The following is an 18788-nucleotide window of genomic DNA, read 5'->3' as shown; positions in this document are numbered from 1 at the left end:
CATCCTTAACATTGAAGGCCGTCAATATAACTTGTTTCTTACAGGCAGTGGCCATGTGGGTTTAAACCACTATTTATTGAGGAGCCCGAATTTTAACATTATTTTTATTACAATATTATATAGCTAACGATCTCATTAATAGTTTGCTACATATTTGAGATAATAAAGGCATAACGATCTCATTAATAGTATACAACACATCTGAGACAGTATATGCATAAGGATCTCAGTGACAGAGTCTACGACACATCTGAAATAAGTATTCCCATGACAAGGGCATTTTATATTTTTTCATGACTATTGAGTCAACGGTTGAGTTAAATTTTTACGAGTTTATTCTGTATAAATACGATAATATTTGTACCAGAACGTTTCTCATTTTACATTTGTTTACCAGCGTAAAAAGTACCAAATCAGATGCTGAACCACTGACCCCTTTTGTCGCAATATCGTCTGCACTCGCTTATAAGTTGCGTAAAACTGCAAATAACAAAGATCCTAATCAGCAGTACAAAAACGTGCGTCTGCAGATCATTGGCTATGTTGTTTCTTCTACTAATTGCTCCTAACAAACTGCACAGACCTATATCTGCATTATGCGGCGGCAGATCTGGAGTTTTGCAGTTTGCAGTTGCACTTTCCCTATAAGCAAGTACAGACGGTGATCAATGGTGGACAGGTTGATTATTTTTCGCGTTCGTGCGAGGTCATTGTTTTTTTTTATGGTAGTGTTACCGGGCATTATCTACAGCTGTGAAAAACGCGTGGCAAGACGGTTTAGTGGTTAACGACCTTGGGCACAGACACAATGTAAGACTACACAGACAAACAACCATTATGTCAGAATAAAGTTTATAAAACATTTTTTCTTTCAAAAATTCAACAAGAGTTTCAATAACAATAATAATAGCATCAATATCAACAGCAACAATAACAACAACAACAACAAAAAGAAATAATGTTTTTGAAAATTTACCACCAGTAGTAAGTGGCTTGAGTTCTTGTAAAATTTGTAATTTTTACCAACTGGTGGAGGGGTGTAAAATTCTAAACTATTACCAACTTGTGAAGGGATAAAAGAACAATTCTAGCTGGAAAACAAATCAAACGTAAGTAGCATTTATTATCTAGCGATGGAAACCGTTTTTCCAAGTCGGTTGAAAGTCAGTGCCACCTTTAAATTGTTGTTATCAAATATATGTTCCGATTTCTCTTACCACTGTTTACGTCTGACGTCATAATATGCTATTTAGTTGAACATGGTTTTTGGTGCCGCATGGAACTCATCCCTATGTCTGATATCATGATCAAGTATTTAGTTCTAAATTGTATTTATAATATTTTTATTTTTTTTAATTTTTTAAAATTTTTTTTTGTCAGGCATAACCAACCAATCGCTACGTTTGATTTCATTAGAGACCATTTAGGTGTACATGTTGTTTGTGTTCTTTGCCGGATATAAAAGTGCATTAGGTAAGAACGCCAAATCATTATCTCAGGGTGAGTCACATCGGGCTGATAAAAGGTGTTATATTTTAAGGAATGGACATATATATATATATATATATATATATATATATATATATATATATATATATATATATATATATATATATATATATATATATATATATATATATATATATATTACACGGCATTGTATATTTTCTGTCTTACATTACAACTGAACCCTATGCAAAATGTATATGTACGTGCGTGCGTGCGTGTGTGTGTGTAATTTTTTTATTTCCACTGGAATTGTCAAATTTCGGCAACAGACTATGGAATAAAGTTGCCATTTTTTCTTCGTCGCGGTTCTTTTATCATTTATCAAATGTTTCCACACACACAAACACACACACACACACACACACACACATACATACCTCTGCGTGCGTACAAGTGGCACCCATTCAGTGGTTGTTTTATAAGTGAAAACGATTTGTAGCATGTGTACCTTATTATACTCACAGGGGCTCGTATCGTTGTGTGTACCTTATTATACTCACAGGGTCTCGTATCGTTGTGTGTACCTTATTATACTCATAGGGGCTTGTATCGTTGAGTGTACCTTATTATACTCACATGGGCTCGTATCGTTGTGTGTACCTTATTATACTCATAGGGGCTTGTATCGTTGAGTGTACCTTATTATACTCACATGGGCTCGTATCGTTGTGTGTACCTTATTATACTCACAGGGTCTCGTATCGTTGAGTGTACCTTATTATACTCACAGGGGCTCGTATCGTTGCTTCCAAGTGACCTGTCATACATGTACTATATTATAACTACAAGGGAGGACACTTATTTCCTTTCTAGCGCAATAAATTTGTTAGTTACTATATAGTACATGTATGACAAGTCAATTGTATGCAAAGATACGAGCCCATGTGATTATACTAAATATTGCCTTCTGCGGTCACGTGATGTAGACCTTTTTGTCTCCCCATTCCACATAAGGCGTATCCTACAAACGTCTAAATCCACTGCTTAGAGTGGACATTGTACTGTTGTTATAAGATGTGCTGCAAGGTCACACTTTATCTGTCTGACTTACTCCTGTTCTGTCTGCAAACATGTCCAGCATATCAGGCCTCTTGTAAGGCAACACGTATACTGGAGACCATTATCGCCATCTAGTAAGGCAAAATTCATACATAACAACTGCGTAGGCTATCGTTATCGGCTGTAGAGTACACACTTGAACGTGATAGCTGTAGCATATACGGGCCTTTTAAAACTCATCATTTATCAGCCAGTTAAACCCGTGGCATCAGAACTACGTAACAAAGGGAAAAAAAAGGCAGACATGCCGTCGGTGACGTTAAAAAGTTGTGTAGCTGTAGGTTTCCTAGCATCGTTGGTTATTATTGTGTCGTTGAGATTTTTTGTAACTAATTCTAGGTTGGAAAATGCGTGGTCCTCAAAACAAGGAGAGACTGAATTTAGGGAAAATTACGTCAATAATATCGCAAGGAATCTACTTCAGGAGCGAAACAGGCTCTCGAGTTTACTTAATGAAAAGATGCAGCAAATTGGACGCCTTGAATGTGAGGTAAGGCATCTTCGTGTGTGTGTGTGTGTGTGTGTGTGTGTGTGTGTGAGAGAGAGAGAGAGAGTTTGTGAATGTGTGTTTGTGAGCGTGTGAGTGTGTCAATGAGAGAGTGAGAGAAAATGTGTGTGTGTACGAGAGAGAGAGAGAGAGAGAGAGAGTTGCCACGGGTTACCAACAAACGATATGGCGAGGAATGGGAGTGCTCTACTGGAGCTTATATGATGGCTCTTTCTTTGTCGTCTGTGTGACATCCGTTCTACGACCACACGTTATCATACAATTGTTATCGTTACTATTCCTAAACTACTTGGAGGATTGTCATGAATCTTTGCAACAAATATATCATAAGGTGTAGTTGATCCTAACTGAAAATGGTGTGGCTCATGTTTTCAATATGGCCGCCACAACAGCCATCTTGTAGCTATTTTCACACACACACACACACACACACACACACACACACACGTCTAGTTGATACCAAATTAAAATGGTGTCGAACTGACACTACGACAGATCTTTTGAAATTCTTGTTGTCGCAACTGCTCCGGAGCAGAAGGCATATCGATATGAGGTTTTTACCAGAAGACTTCTTACGATCTCTATTTAGTAATAATTGGAAACAATTCGGCCCAGACATTCATTATGGTAACCAAAGCGGCCATCTTTATAAAATCTTGTTGTCGCTACCCCTTCTCACTACATGTTCATATCAGTATGGTGTTTTCACAAAACATTTCTTGCTATGTCTCCTTGGTCTTACGTGTAAATACCGCCATTCTGATTTCCAAGATGGCTAGCATAGCAGCCATTCTGAAAATATTTTTATCGCTAGTCCTGAATGGAAATCATTGGGTTTTTACCAGAAGACATTTTATGGTTCATCTTCAATAAAATTGTGCAGATCTGACATTCAGTATGGTCACCATGGCAGCATGGTGCTTCTCTAAAATGAAACGTCACATCAAAATGGGTCTTTTTTTTTTTACCAGAACAGTTATAATAACGTGAATGAAAATGGTGCCAATCTCACCTCAGATTTTGCTGCAACAGTATATTTTGAAGAAAAAATTCACTAACTATTTTGAATGGATGCTAATATCATTATTTGATTTTCACCAAACGTTTTCAAATGGTGTATAGTTTGACATAAATGAAAATCGTGCAGATCTTATACCAGCTATGGCTGCCAAAGTGTCTATTTTGAAAATCTTATCGTTCACGAACATCAGATATGGTTTCAACACTCAGCAGTTGAAAATATTAAAAGGTCTTGGATTGAATTCCCGAAAATTCTTTTCGAAAAGTCGAACCTTATTCCCTTCAAGTGACTCTTTTTTTTTTCTTTAAGGGCGGAGAGAGTATGTTTCTTTTCTCAATGAACATATGTAATGTTGTTTTATGGGGCTTTTACACAAAGCTAAGGTTTAATATGTGGCCAGGCTGAGACTGGATATTAGTGAAAGAAAAATATTTTTATGATAAGGAAGAACATAATAAATCTATTCAAACATAATTTGGGTTGAGCCAATGCTTACTTTCAGATTTTTACTGTTTAAAATAGATATTTTACAACATCACAAAACACCTCAGCTAACAATTCTGTATTGCAATAACATTGCACCAGTATTATTTGGTATATATGGCAGCGTTGTTATATCACGCTGTGGCAACATGATTTGGTGAATTGACTGCAATGTTGCTACAACACTGTCGTTTAACGTTATGATTGCACATTTCTAACGTCATGATTGCATTTCTAACCTCATGATCACATTTCTAACGTGATGATTCTATATTTCTAACGTCATGATTGGATCTCTAACGTCATAATTGCATTTCTAACGTCATGATTGCACATTGCTATATCCTCCTTACATCCTCCAAGAACTACTGAAAACGGTGAAAAATGAATACTGTTGTGCTTGTGAAGCACAAATGCTCTGCTACTGGCGAAAATTCCAAATCTGTAATTAAACATTCTTGGATATTATCCGTAATTTAGACACGCAAGTATTTTTGAGAATTAGAAAGACAAAATAAAATCAAATTTTGATGAAGTAAGAGCGCAAACGACAAACCTTGTTATATTTCCCACCTCGTTGGGTTGGTGTATACTTCAGAGTTTCAACTGTTGCGTCTTCACCTTCATTGGCCTTGACATTGCGTTGCTTCTCGGGTAGATTCCTGCAAGAGTTACAAATAGGATTTTAAATACATTTCAAATAAGTTTCGCTATATTGGAGACAATTTTTTATATATTTGGTGGAGTACACGTCAACATTTTCATTGAAATTTCGTCTGAAGTTAATTTACATGTGTGCAGTTGTAAGCCTAGTACATATGTGTCCCAAAACTGTGATATTATATGTATCCCAAAACTGTGCTATTATGTCTATCCCACAACAGTGATATTATGTGTATCCCACAACAGTGATATTGTGTATCCCACAACAGTGCTATTACGTGTATCCCAAAACAGTGATATTATATGTATCCCATATCAGTGATATTACGTGTATCCTACAGCAGTGCTATTATGTGTATCCCAAATCAGTGATATTACGTGTAGCCCACAACAGTGCTATTATGTGTATCCCACAACAGTGCTACTATGTGTATCCCACAATAGTGCTATTATGTGTATCCCATAACAATGATATTATGTGTATCCCACAACAGTGCTAATATGTGTATCCCACAACAGTGATATTATATGTATTCCACAACAGTGGTATTGTGTATCCCACAACAGTGCTATTATGTGTATCCCAAATCAGTGCTGTTTCGATTCATTTTAATGTTTGTAGCTAGTAGTATGAAAAATAAAAACTGCAAATCATACGATTTTACTTAATACCATGCATATCAAAACCCTGCATTATATTAAGCTCTTGAAGCTAAGAACCCTTCTGATTGCAGCGCTTGGGACTATAATTCGACTACAATGTTTTCATCATTTTGCGCATGCTATTACTGTGTGTGTGTGATTTGGATTTTTAGCCTAGCACTGGGGCATCATGCCACATACATAAACCATGATGTCCCACCCAGTCACATTATCCATTACACCAGGCCGACCACTCCTAACACTAACCTCTTAATACTGAGCGCCAAGCGAGGCAGCTGTTAGTACCATTTATATAAGTATTTGGTATGACTCGGCCGGGGGTCGAACCCACGACCTCCCGCATCAGAGGCGGACGCTCTAACCACTAGGCCACCGGAGCTGTATTCCTGATACTATAATATAAGCATTGTCATAACTTTGAAAGTTGTGTATGGGCGATTTGGAAATATCAATTATTTTAATAAAAACTGTCAAACGTAAAACATTGCTCTAACTTTCATATAAAAAACATTTGTTACTTGTCATTGTCGAAAAATAGTTTTAGTGATATATGGTTACAAATTTAATTGCACGATTTCATCTGTTTTAAAGAAATAATCTCGTCCAACTGAATGTAAATGTAGCCTCTATTTTGTCATTGCAATAATTTTCTTGCAGGCGAATTTGATGCTGTGCATCAATTTTATCTTGTTTATATTAGTAAAAAGTGATAAAGTAATAATCGCACCCCACCCCCATTCCCAGTTAACACAAAGTAACTAACTCTAGCGGTTCGCAATCTGACCCCTCGATGATTCGTTGCTGTTTGGTTTTTATCGTGCACGCATTTAGTTACTCATAACATACACGTCCGTAAAGTTAATATTGCAAACCGTTCTGCGTGTACAGTTTACATTACTGATATTTTAATGACCAATTTTACAAGACGTGTCTGTTACTTCCCTTCTTGTCTACCTCGAGCCAACATGGAGGCTTACACTTCCTGTCTACTTCGAAGTGAATGGGACCTTCAGCAAATACTTTGAAACATCGGTTTCAATCGCTACATCTTGGCCTAACCCTTCAAATATGGGAATTACTGATATGTAACGAATTTAAAATTTTCCCTGTATTAACATGCTTTTATAATTCTTTATGTAGTGATAATGTTTTTGGTAATTATGATTTTTTTACCCAAAAAATAAAGCTCATATTCGAATGTTCCACTTCCCATGAAATCTGATATTTATTCGGCATATCTCTGCTTCTGTGCAAATTGTTTAAAGCTATCATATGTACTGGTACAATTAACAGTTTAAATCACGTATGAAATTTTACCGTCCAAATGCCTCTGAATGAAAATAAACATTAATTTAGGCATCATGGGGGGCCCAAGGCAGCAAGCGATGAGCGTGGGGCCCCAAGCAAAACCAATTGCATTTCGGAGTTGATTTCCTGAAAGCGCGGGACATAGGCGGTTGCCTCTTTCGCCTTGCCCTTGGGCCGGGCCTGCTCTGAACTAGTAACTAATAGTCGTAGAGTATATAAGTGACGCTCTATAGAATAGATGCCTGAACTTCGGAATACCACGATACCACAGAACTGACGATATCTTACTTTTAATGTGTATATCTTTTCAAATAAAGCATTGCAAATTCATATTAAGGGGACTGGTGTCCATCACATCTCTGCATAGGACTGTAAATCTGATTTGAATCAGACTGACGCTCTACAAACTGGCCACCGAGGTTCTCGTTTAAATATTGTGTCTGTGCATACACTGTAATACTATACAAGCCGTTATTTTTAGGACAGGGAGAGCCCATTATTCGATGTTAGTTTTTTTCTGCTGGTGTCAAGCACACATCGCTTGAGCAATAATGTGCTTGCAATATATATGTGTGTGTGTGTGTGTGTGTGTGTGTGTGCGTGTGCGTGCCAAAACCGCAGATATAAACATGGGTTTTAACATTGTATGCCTGAATGCTGCATGTTTATCTAATGCATTCTACCGGAATGAAATGTTACCAAAGTAGGAATATCTTTGGTATCTGGGAGCATTGCTCTTTCAAAGATCAGCTGCATTGATAGTATTCACACAACGTTTGAAGCACATGTTACACAATATGGCTACGACAGATCTTGCGAGATATGGTGATGTTTGCATTCCATTACACCCTATGTATATGCCGCTTGATGTTGACGACGAGCGCATTTTAGGTAAATGCCTCAAGTCTAGACTTGCATATAATGCGTTGTTTTCATTACTCAAGCGAGGGATAAGTTGATACTGAAAATTTAATTGCATTTATTGTATATGTTCTAATTATGGAACAGTTACTTTTATGGGGGATTTTAAGTCGAATCCGTTATTAAAATCATCGAACACAAGTAATATACTATTACACTCTTTCCTGGTACGAAACGATTTAAAATCTGTATGTACATTAGAATCGTTTAGGTCGATAGAAAGCAAGGAAGGAAATTATTCCGTGACTTGAATAATAATTTGATTTTCGGACGAGATTTTACTAACACAGATAATGGGCAAGTTACTCATTGTATGATGCATCATCCAAACAATACCCTATTGTAGTGACACGGTTCTTTTGAGATGAAGAGTCGTATATTTCTGTGTATAATTTAAGGCACATATTGGTTGAAGGATGTAATTTGATGGTTAGTTAATGTAGATCATATTGACATTACTAAAAATCCAAGAAAGGAGCAGTAGAGTCGTCAAGAACATACAAAGTCAGGGATTGATTTCCCAAATTTTCAAAGTCAGTGATTGATTTCCTGGACTTTCATAGTTTCAAAGAGAGGAGAAAAGTTTCAACTTGTCACAGATCTTTCCCCGGTGAAGGTGTTCCTTCCTTCGAAGAGATTCAAGATGGAGTCGGCTGCCTCAGTCAAGAATGCCGTGAGCCCGAACTATTGGGCGATTCTGTGGATCTACCTGATACTTATCTCCACGCCTCCATCTTCCCAGCCTACAGCAAATATTCGGGTTTTTTTTTCTTCTGAAATAGGAGTTGATTTAAATGTTGGGCTCTTTCTTTCCATCAGGGTCTTCACCTTGTTGGCATCCGTTAGTCTCGAGAGACGATGGAACTGCGCCCATGAGAGATATCCCGGTTGGTGGTTGTGCAGCGTCTACTGTGGCTATGTAGTCCAATGCGGGAGTGGCAGTCCCTGCTGCACTTGCTGCATTTGAAGGTTGCGTCTGGTGTTGGTTGGACTGCTTCTTCTTCCACTGCGATCGTCTTTCATCAGCTAGCAAGCGTAGCTTGTCCTTTCCGGCTTTCAGACCAGTGATCAGAACATGTCGCCAGCTTGATCTGTCTAGAGCGAGCTCTTCCCAGGTGTTGACATCGATATCAAGGGCTTTCATGTCGTGCTTGCAGACATCCTTTAAGCGGAGATGTGGCCGTCCGATCGACTTTTTGCCAGAGGCGAGTTCCAAATAAAGAATGTCTTTGGGGATCTGTCCGTCATCCATCCGACGTACATGGCCCAGCCATCTGATGCGACGTTGGCGGATGAATGTGATCATGCTGGGAATCTTGGCACGCTCGAGCACCTCGTTGCTTGTTAGTCGATCGCTCCAGGTGATCCCGAGTATTCGTCGGAGGCATCGCATGTGAAAGGTGCTCAGTCTTTTCTCTTGTGAGGCGTACAGAGTCCAGGTTTCACTGGCGTACATGAGAGTGCTTAGCACGCAGGCACGGTACACGGTGATCTTAGTGTTCAGAGTCAGCATGCTGTTGTTCCACACTCTCTACGACAACCTGGAGAGAGTTGTTGATGCCTTTCCGATCAGCTTGTTGAGCTCAGCATCGAGCGAGAGGTTGTTGGTGATGGTAAAGCCGAGGTACATGAACTGACTCACCACCTCAAGTTCGTAGTTGTTGATGATGATGCTTGGGGGTCGGCGTCCTGAACCATCACGTTTGTCTTTTTTAGGCTTATGGTTAACCCAAACTCATCGCATGCTTTAGCAAAGCGGGCCATCAGGCGTTGAAGCTCAGCTTCTGTGTGGGTGGCTAGAGCAGCATCATCTACGAAGAGCATGTCCCTGATGGTTACTTCAGGCACTTTGCTCTTTGCCTTCAGTCGTGCCAGGTTGAACAGTCTGCCGTCTGATCGCGTGTGCAGGTAAATTCCTTCTGTGGACGTCCCAAATGCGTGCTTGAGCAGGACTGCGAAGAAGATGCCGATGAGCGTGGGGGCAAGGACGCAGCCCTGATTAATTCCACTGCAGATGTCAAAGGGGTCGGATGTTGAGCCATCGTACTGCACTGTGCCTTTCATGTCATCGTGGAAGGACTGGATCATGCTTAGCAGCTTTGGAGGGCAACCAGTTTTCGCCAGTATTGTGAAGAGTCCGTCTCTGCTGACCAGATCGAATGCCTTGGTGAGGTCTATAAAGGCCAGGAAGAGGGGTCTGTGTTGTTCGCTGCATTTTTCCTGCAGTTGCCTGACAGAGAAGATCATGTTGATTGTGGAACTCTCTGCACGGAACCCGCACTGCGACTCTGGGTAAACTCTGTCAGCAAGTGTCTGCAGTCTGTTTAGGATGACGCGTGCGAAAACTTTACCCACGATGCTGAGAAGTGATATGCCCCTGTAGTTGTTGCAGTCGCTTCTGTCGCCCTTGTTCTTGTACAGGGTTATGATGTTAGCGTCTCTCATGTCCCCAGGCAGTGCACCCTCGTCCCAGCACTGGCAGAGGAGGTCGTGCAGGTGTGTGCGCAGCACGCTATATCCGCACTTGATGAGTTCTGCTGTGATGCCATCCTTCCCTGGGGTTTACCTAGGGACAGTTTCTCTAAGGCCTTCTTTAGTTCGTCTACAGTAGGTTTCTCGTCCAGTTCTGCCATGAGAGTGAGGTTTTCAATGGTGTTGAGGGCGTCATAGGTCACGTGGTTCTCTTTGGAGTACAGTTCGGAGTAGTTTTCCACCCAACGCTCCATCTGCTTGCCCTTGTTGTGGATGGTATCGCCTGTGGCAGACTTCAGTGGTGCTGTCAGTTTCTTCGTGAGATCCATTGCTTTATTTATGCCATCGTACATGCCTCTGATGTTTCCAGTATCTGCTGCTGAATGGATTCTCTGACAGAGCTGAAGCCAGTATTCATTGGCACACTGCCGTGCTAATCTTTGCACTTTGCTTCTGGTAGACCTGTATGCCTGTAGTGTCTTCTGGCAGGGGGATCGCTTGTATTGCAGGTGAGCACTGCAACGCTCTTCTATGGCTGGCATGAGTGTGGCAGAGTTAGCCTCAAACCAATCATTGTTCTTTGATTGCTTCTTACCAAAGATCCGTGTGGCTGTGCTGTACACAGTCTCTCTGATGTGATTCCATCTTTCTTTGGCACTGCCGTCGGGGGGTTCTGAATCAAACGTCTTGGAAAGAGCATAGGTGAATTCCTCAGCCTTGTCTGGATATAATGTTTTGTTCACATCAATGCCTGGTTTACCCTCTTGCCTAGAGCGGTGGATCTTCTTCGGCTGAAGCTTCATTTTGCAGCACACCAGCGAGTGGTCGGTGTCGCAGTCAGCACTGTGGAAGGTACGGGTAAGAAGCACACCCTTCAAGGCTGACCGTCTTGTAATGATCAAGTCTAGCTGGTGCCAGTGTTTAGACCGGGGATGCCTCCAAGACACTTTGTGCTGAGGCTTTGTCTGAAAGAATGAATTGGTGATACTGAGGTCGTGGTACGAGCACATCTCCAGAAGGCGCTGCCCATTCTCATTCATCTTCCCAACGCCAAACTTGCCAAGACAGGAGGGCCAAGAGTCATGGTCGGCATCTACCCTAGCATTGAAGTCGCCGAGCAAAATCAAGTTCTCTTCCTTGGGAATTTTGTCGATGAGCGAGTTTAACTCATCGTAAAACTCATCCTTGGTATCTGTAGATGATCTTAGTGTGGGAACGTAAACGCTGATAAGGTGGACAGGCCGGTTTGTGGTGTGGAGGCGGAGGGATAACAGTCTTCCATTTCCTTGTTGGCAGGGTTCTATCATCCCCAGCGAGTGTTCCTGACAGCGAATCCAAACCAAACTCTCTGGCTTCGTCGGCGCTTTTTCCTTGCCAGAAGAATGTGTAGTTCTTTTCCCTGAGGGACCCGGAATCTGGTAGTCGTGTCTCCTGTAGTGAGGCGATGTCGACCTGGAGCCTTGCAAGTTCGTCGTTGATGACTGAATTCTTTCGAACATCACTGATTGTCTGGAGATCATCTGAAAGCGCAGTCGGCATGGTCCGGATATTCCATGTACCTAGCTTGAGGATTGAAGGTTTCCTTGTTGATTTTCTTTTATTTCTTGGTGCAGTAGTTGCAGTCCGCTTGTCAGGTACTCGCGTACCTTAAGCCTTACGCACCCAGCAAGGCTGGCGAACTGTGGCGGGACGGCACCTTATTGGCTGGGGGCTGCCCAGTTTGAGGAGGGCGGTAGCTGTCCAGTGAAACATGTTGGTCTCTCCCACCGTCAGAAGCAATCACTGGCGTCTGGCTCTACGCCAATCGAGCGGTGACTTATAACCGGTAAACTGCTGATTATCCGTGCTGTGTCGACGCTGTGGAGCGAAGCTGGAGTGTCCTCTCCAGGGCGCAAGCCTGGGCAGGGTGATATGGAGAATCAACTGTTGCCCATGCAGCTGATCCCCCCTCTTCACGCAGCTGATATATCCAAGGGAAAGGACAAGCCGATAAGTCATGGCACCAGATGACGCTGATATCAATGCCAAGTCGCCTTAGGGACTCCGTCTCTGGATTTTCTGTTGGGGTTTACTTCCTTAGCCTTCCCCATGAGAGGGTATAGTCGCAAGGCAGCGAAGATTTGGTTGTCAGAGGCTATATCAGACGTATGCCATTGGGAGATTTTCAAGGTAAGTGGGTGCTTATCTCCCTCATCCGCCCCCGGCGATGATAACCCCTGGAAACCGGGTCTTCACCAGAGTAACGGATATAATAGCGACTCATTTACGTTCCTTAGGGTTCCCACCTGCCGATACTTCCACGACATGTTGATTTATTCCACCTCAGATGCGCCATACTGAAGAATCTGTCGAAGTTGGATCCTCTCCCTTGTAAGAACTATGCGTGACGATAAAGTTTCTCACCTCTCTGTATTCCCCATGATGTATAGTCATCCTTAATGAAAATTGCGCTGTTTGAAATGTGATATGACTACATAGCTGCTATCTAGAAAATCTTTGTAATAGCTGCTCCTCCTGAGTGGACTTCCTTTGATGTCTAGATGGTCCAAATGAAAAATGGCGCCGATCTCATTCCAATATGGCCGTCACAGCGACCATTTTAAAAATCTTCTTATCGATACTCCTCTTGAACAAAAAGTAATATTTTCAACATGGCCGCTTTTGCGGCCTTCCTGAAAATCATGTTATAGATACTCCTTAATGAAATGCCGTATTAGCACGTTTTTAATATACTAAACAACTGCTTATGATATCTAATTGGTCTAACTAAAAATAGCACAGCTCAGACATCCAATATGGTCACTTCCTTCAACGGCCATCTTGCTTGATGAAGTGTTATATCAGCACGAGGATCTTCAGTGAAAGACATCCTTTGATGTCTAGTTGGTTATAAATGAAAATGGTGCCAGTCTGACTTCCTTGATTGCTGCTCATATCCAAAATGTGCTCTCACAACAAGGCTTCTTCTGAGATCTAATTGTTCTAGATGAAAATGGCGACAGTCTGATATCCAATATGTCACCCATTCCAGCCATCTTGAAAACCTTGTTAGGACTACTTCTTGATAACGGAAATTCATATAAACATGGGGCTTCCCCCAGAAGACTTGTGCTGGTCCTAAATGAAAATGTTGCCAATCTAGCATCCAATATGTTCAAGACGGCGACCATTTTTGAAAAAGTCTTGTTTTTGCTGAAGAATATCAAAGATAGTTTCACCATTCCTCAGTTCAGAGAAAGAAATGGTCTTATTTTGAATTCCTGGAAATTCTTTTCGCCCAGTAAAGAGCCAGTCCCTTCGATTGACTCTTTTGTTCTTTTGTGTTTGTGATTTCTCTTCTGTACGGTTTAATTTCAAAAGCGTTCTACTTTATTTTTATGTTGTTAATATTCTATTCTGTTACGACACGCGCCAGTCATGGACTGTAAACCAGATCACCAGCAAGTTTTAACAAACGTATTCTTGATATTGTAAAATATAGAGCATGTTGTTAAAGGCTATCTGTATGCATGGTTTATTTACCAAATCAGCAATATATAACTTTCTTTATGTACAGAAAGAATAACCAGAGTACATACACGTTTATGTCTTAGTCAATATACCGCTCCGGAGGCACAAGTGTTAAGAGCGTCCGACTCATATACGGGAGGTCACGGGTTCGAACCCCAGATGAATCATACCAATGACTCATAAAAATGATAGTAACAGCTGCCTCGTTTGGCGTTCAGCACTAAGAGGTTAGTGTTTGGTCTGGTCGGCCTGGTGTCAGGATAATATGACTGGGTGGGACATGAGACTACATGTCTGCGACATGATGGATGATGATGCCCCAGTGCTGGACATCACTATTAACTGTCACACTGCAGACATCGTAGCAATAAGGCTGGAAAATTGTTAAAGCTACGTTTAAAATCCAAATCACACACACACACACACACACACACACACACACACACACGTCTGAGTAAATAAATTTTGCTACACAAAATTGTCGGGGTTTGTGGAGTATCAGGAAATTAGGAGATCATTTAATTTTCTTAACAATAAAATATATTCCGTGTACTTTCTTGAATAGAATATAATATAGATGCTGTATAGAATGTGACTTAATGTAAGAATCGATAGGTATACTGTAACCTGTTGAAAATGAAATCCTGTGAAACAAGCTAGACTGGTCTTTTTTCAGAACATTTATTTACAATGACTGAAAATACGGTGGTGAACCCGGATATATGACTGATCACCCTCATGGATAGAGAATATAGTTGGCCAAAAGGAAATTTTAAAAAAAACGTTATAGAAGTTGAGCAGTTCATTATTTAAAGACCATGAATATGTTAGAAGAGTAAAAATCGTAAAAGTTAAAATTGCTGTTCATATACTGAAAAATGAGGCTATACCTTAATCTGATTTTGAATGTGTACTAGATGATTAACTTGTTTTTTAAGTACTCCAATTAGAAATTAGAGGATCAACAATTCAAAAATACATATTGTAAGTTAAAAATCCAAGGTCGACAGGAAAATGAAATAATTGCAGGTATACGCAATTTGGAAGAGAGAAACGTTATGATTGAAGTATGAAAATTTGAAATAGTTCGAAGATATCTGGAAAATAAAGATGGACAGATTGATGAATAGGGCTAGAGCTAAATGGATTGAAAAAATCGACCAAATACTTCATATATTTAGAGAAAGTAAATTATAAAAGTAAAATGATACTGCCTAGTGTTTAAGGTAATGGTTCTTTAACAGAAAGAAGTTTTACAGATGTTTTATATAAATTTATACATAAACGATATACTCGTTCCTAACGATCTTTAAACGCCGCCTAGTTATTCAAACTTTCCTAGATCTAATGATTCATATAAAACGTTGCTTAAATGGTCCTATGCTGAGGCAGGCTGCACATGTTTAAGAAAATAATATAAAAACAGGATGTGATAGATAGTAGCTATTGTTTTTATTTTATTTTTTGGTTTCTTTTTTGGAAAAGAAAGTTTCAAGTGAGGGTCTGTTAACTTTGAGTACAAACTTTGTGAAACAAGGAGTTCTTATATGTATACCAAAAGGTGATAAACCTTAAAAGTATATTTCATTTCGGAGATCCATTTCAGTTCAGTATATTTCATTTCGGAGATCCATTTCAGTTCTAAATTGCTTCTGTACTTATTGTAAGGAGAATCAAAACTGCTTGTCATAGTTATACGTAAGGCTCAAACAGTTTCTAAAAGGTCGATAGATTGGAGAGAAGATAAGAAACTTACATAATTTAATGATTTACAAGAAAAGCACAATATTCCTATATTATTTCTTTTAATTGATTTTACAAAAGCATTGTATTTAGTTGCATGACCATTTATTGATAAAGTTACGATTATTTTAAAAACAACAGCAATACATTGAATATAACCTTGTTTTAATGGAAATATCGGTATCTGTCATAGTGTTAATGGTGAAATCTCTAATTAGTTTGGTATCAACTAAAGGTGTAGACAGGACGGTAATAGTTTTATCCTGTGTGCACAAGATTTAGCTCTTATGATAAACCAAGCTATTGGGAGAATAAACATTGGTAATACAACCTGTATTAGTTCTCAGTATACTGATAAAGCATCACTGATCTCAGTATGCTGAAGAGAGATTACTGATCTCATCTGCTGATGGTGCCTCACATTTTCAGTATGCTGATGAGAGATTACTGATCTCAGTCTGCTGATGATGCATTCCTTATCTCAGTACGCTGATGATGCATCGCGTTTCTCAGTCTGCTGATGATGCATTACTTATTTCAGTACGCTGATGATGCATCGCGCTTCTCAGTCTGCTGATGATGCATTGCTTATCTCAGTCTGCTGATGATGCATTACCTATCTCAGTCTGCTGATGATGCATCACTTATCTCCGTATGTTGATGAGAGATTACTGATCTCAGTCTGCTGTTGATGCATTACTTATCTCAGTACGCTGATGATGCATTACTTATCTCAGTCTGTTGATGATGCATTACAGTGAATGTTGCACGATTTATTTTGGCAGTGTTTTGAACACGTTTCGCCAAAACGTATCAGTGGAGAAAGATTCTGGTTTACGAAACGTCCACACCATTTATTGTAACCGATGCGTTTTAGTCTGTAGTACAGGGTAATTCCAGAAAACTAAAATGCTGTGCTTGACGAACTGGATGAATTTCGGACGGAGGGGGGAGACAAATAGCTTTTATATCGGCATGAGCTAGAAAGAACAAACTTCTTATAGTAGTTTAAAATTTGTCATATTGAGGAAAAATACAGCTTTAACAAGGTGGTAACATGAAAACTTTTCATCTCGACTTAAGTCCACAGTTTTGCAACAAACAACAAATACACCAGTACAGTTTTCTTAAGAGAAAACAACAAAATCGTGTACCATTCTACCACTTTAATAAAAACAAAATGAGTGGTAAAGCAGTTTGCAATGATTGGTTTGGTGTTTTGCGGCACAGTAACACAAGTAGGTATACATTGTTCAAGGACAAACCACAGTAGCCGACCTACGTTCGATGGTAGGTTTCAAACCTGCACCATTTTGGTCACGAATCAGACACGCTAACCACTGAGTCACATTGGTTCTTTATTCAACGTTAACCTCTTACGACATTCAAGAGGATCCATCAGGTCTCTGCAACATTTACCGCTCCGGTGGGCTAAGTGGTTAAAGTGTCTGCCTTAGATGCGGGAGGTCGTGGGTTCTAACCCCGGCCAAGTCATACCAAGGACTTATAAAAGTGGTACTTGCAGCTGTCTCGCTTTGCGTTCAGCATGAAGAAGTTAGTGATGAACTGGTCGGTTTAGTGTCAGGATAATGTAACTGGCTGGGACATGATGCTACATGTCTGCGGCATGATGCCCCAGTGCTAGACATCACTATAAACTGCCACACTGCAGACATCGTAGCACTATCATTCAAATTGTTATGCTACGTTAAAAATTCAACAACAAACATCCAAATCCTATTAGTTTAAAATGAGGGTGTAATAATAACTAGAAACGTGATCTTTTTTCTCGGTGCTTTCTATTCTAATAGTAATGGGTACACTAAGTGCTCACCTACATTGATTATACATTCCGTCTGCTTTTGTGTTTCCTTGATGGGTATTTAGAATTATGTACGTAATTAACGTAATTCTTGCATATTGAGTTGTTACGTCGTTGGATATCGGAAGCCTATGTATAAAGCCTATGTATATAGAATTGACTAGCAGTTCTAGGCACGCACTGAGGTAAGTTGAAAAGTCCAAGCATACTTTACCTTGTGCAAATAGGGTCGCGAGTGGTCTAAATGCTCGCATTTACCGATCACTGCCATCTCACCTATCCACTTGGATTCGGGTCTCGGACTCGGCCAGTGTGGGTATGTGAGAAGATTTGTCAGTAGCTTCCCGTGGGTGTTGGTACTTTCACCGGGCCTTTCCCTGGTTCTTCATCCACCAGCTCAGCTGTCCGCCATGTATAGCGCTGAGAAATTGCGTTAAACCCCAAAGCAATAACTGATACACGTATTGTCCTACAACGTAAGAGATAATCACTCGATATTTTTGTTTGGGGGGATGTGATTTAAGGCCTTACTAACGGCGCTGTGTAGCGTGTTTTGATGTCGACTAACAGTGAAACGAAAGTCAAATTTTCAAGAATATCACACACAACTTTCAACCAATACCGGCGCTTTTCTACAAAATAAAGTTAAAATATTTTTGCCAGACGTTACTTACCCCGGTGTCTTTTCTCTAATAAATTCAAATTATCACAAAAGTAATGTACCTGTTTTCAAGTTTTGTTGGCCTACATTTCAGCTGGCTGGAAAGCGATGAAAGCCGGAAATGCCGAAATCGGGTTAAGTTGAAATATATTTCTTTAACGAAACGAATAAAAATATATTATGCCTATTGGAACTGTAAGCAACGTTTCATTTTGTTCAAGAAAGATATCCCCCTCATGAACCTACTTAAACATACTTCGGCATACATCGACTACCGTCGCATTGCAAGAAATTCAAATGTATGGCAACGGAACATGAAAATGCGTCCATTTGCTAGTGCCATATTTTCATTCCGCCAGGATAAAGACAGCACGGTAAGTATATCAATTACACATCAATTAGTGGAAGAGTGTCGATATAGGCAGCCAAGTATGTGAGATATTCC

The 18788-nt window shown here is 40.1% G+C and overlaps 1 protein-coding gene across 1 annotated transcript in view; it reads left to right on the top strand.

Moving 5' to 3' along the window:
- The first annotated feature begins 2461 nt into the window (after positions 1-2461).
- LOC149801412 (uncharacterized) overlaps positions 2462-18788 on the top strand; it is a 51568-nt gene continuing 35241 nt past the window's right edge. The window contains exon 1 of the mRNA XM_089955510.1: positions 2462-3058. Coding sequence (XP_089811636.1) covers positions 2813-3058 — 246 coding nt within the window. The 5' untranslated portion in view covers positions 2462-2812. The remainder of the gene's footprint in view (positions 3059-18788) is intronic.

Source organism: Sinohyriopsis cumingii, chromosome 4 (genome assembly GCF_028554795.1).
Source record: "Sinohyriopsis cumingii isolate HCF-2022 chromosome 4, ASM2855479v2, whole genome shotgun sequence".
In the NCBI taxonomy this organism is placed as follows: Eukaryota; Metazoa; Mollusca; class Bivalvia; order Unionida; family Unionidae; genus Sinohyriopsis; species Sinohyriopsis cumingii.
Note: the sequence above shows the minus strand (reverse complement) of the source record. Positions and strands in the feature narration are given on the sequence as shown.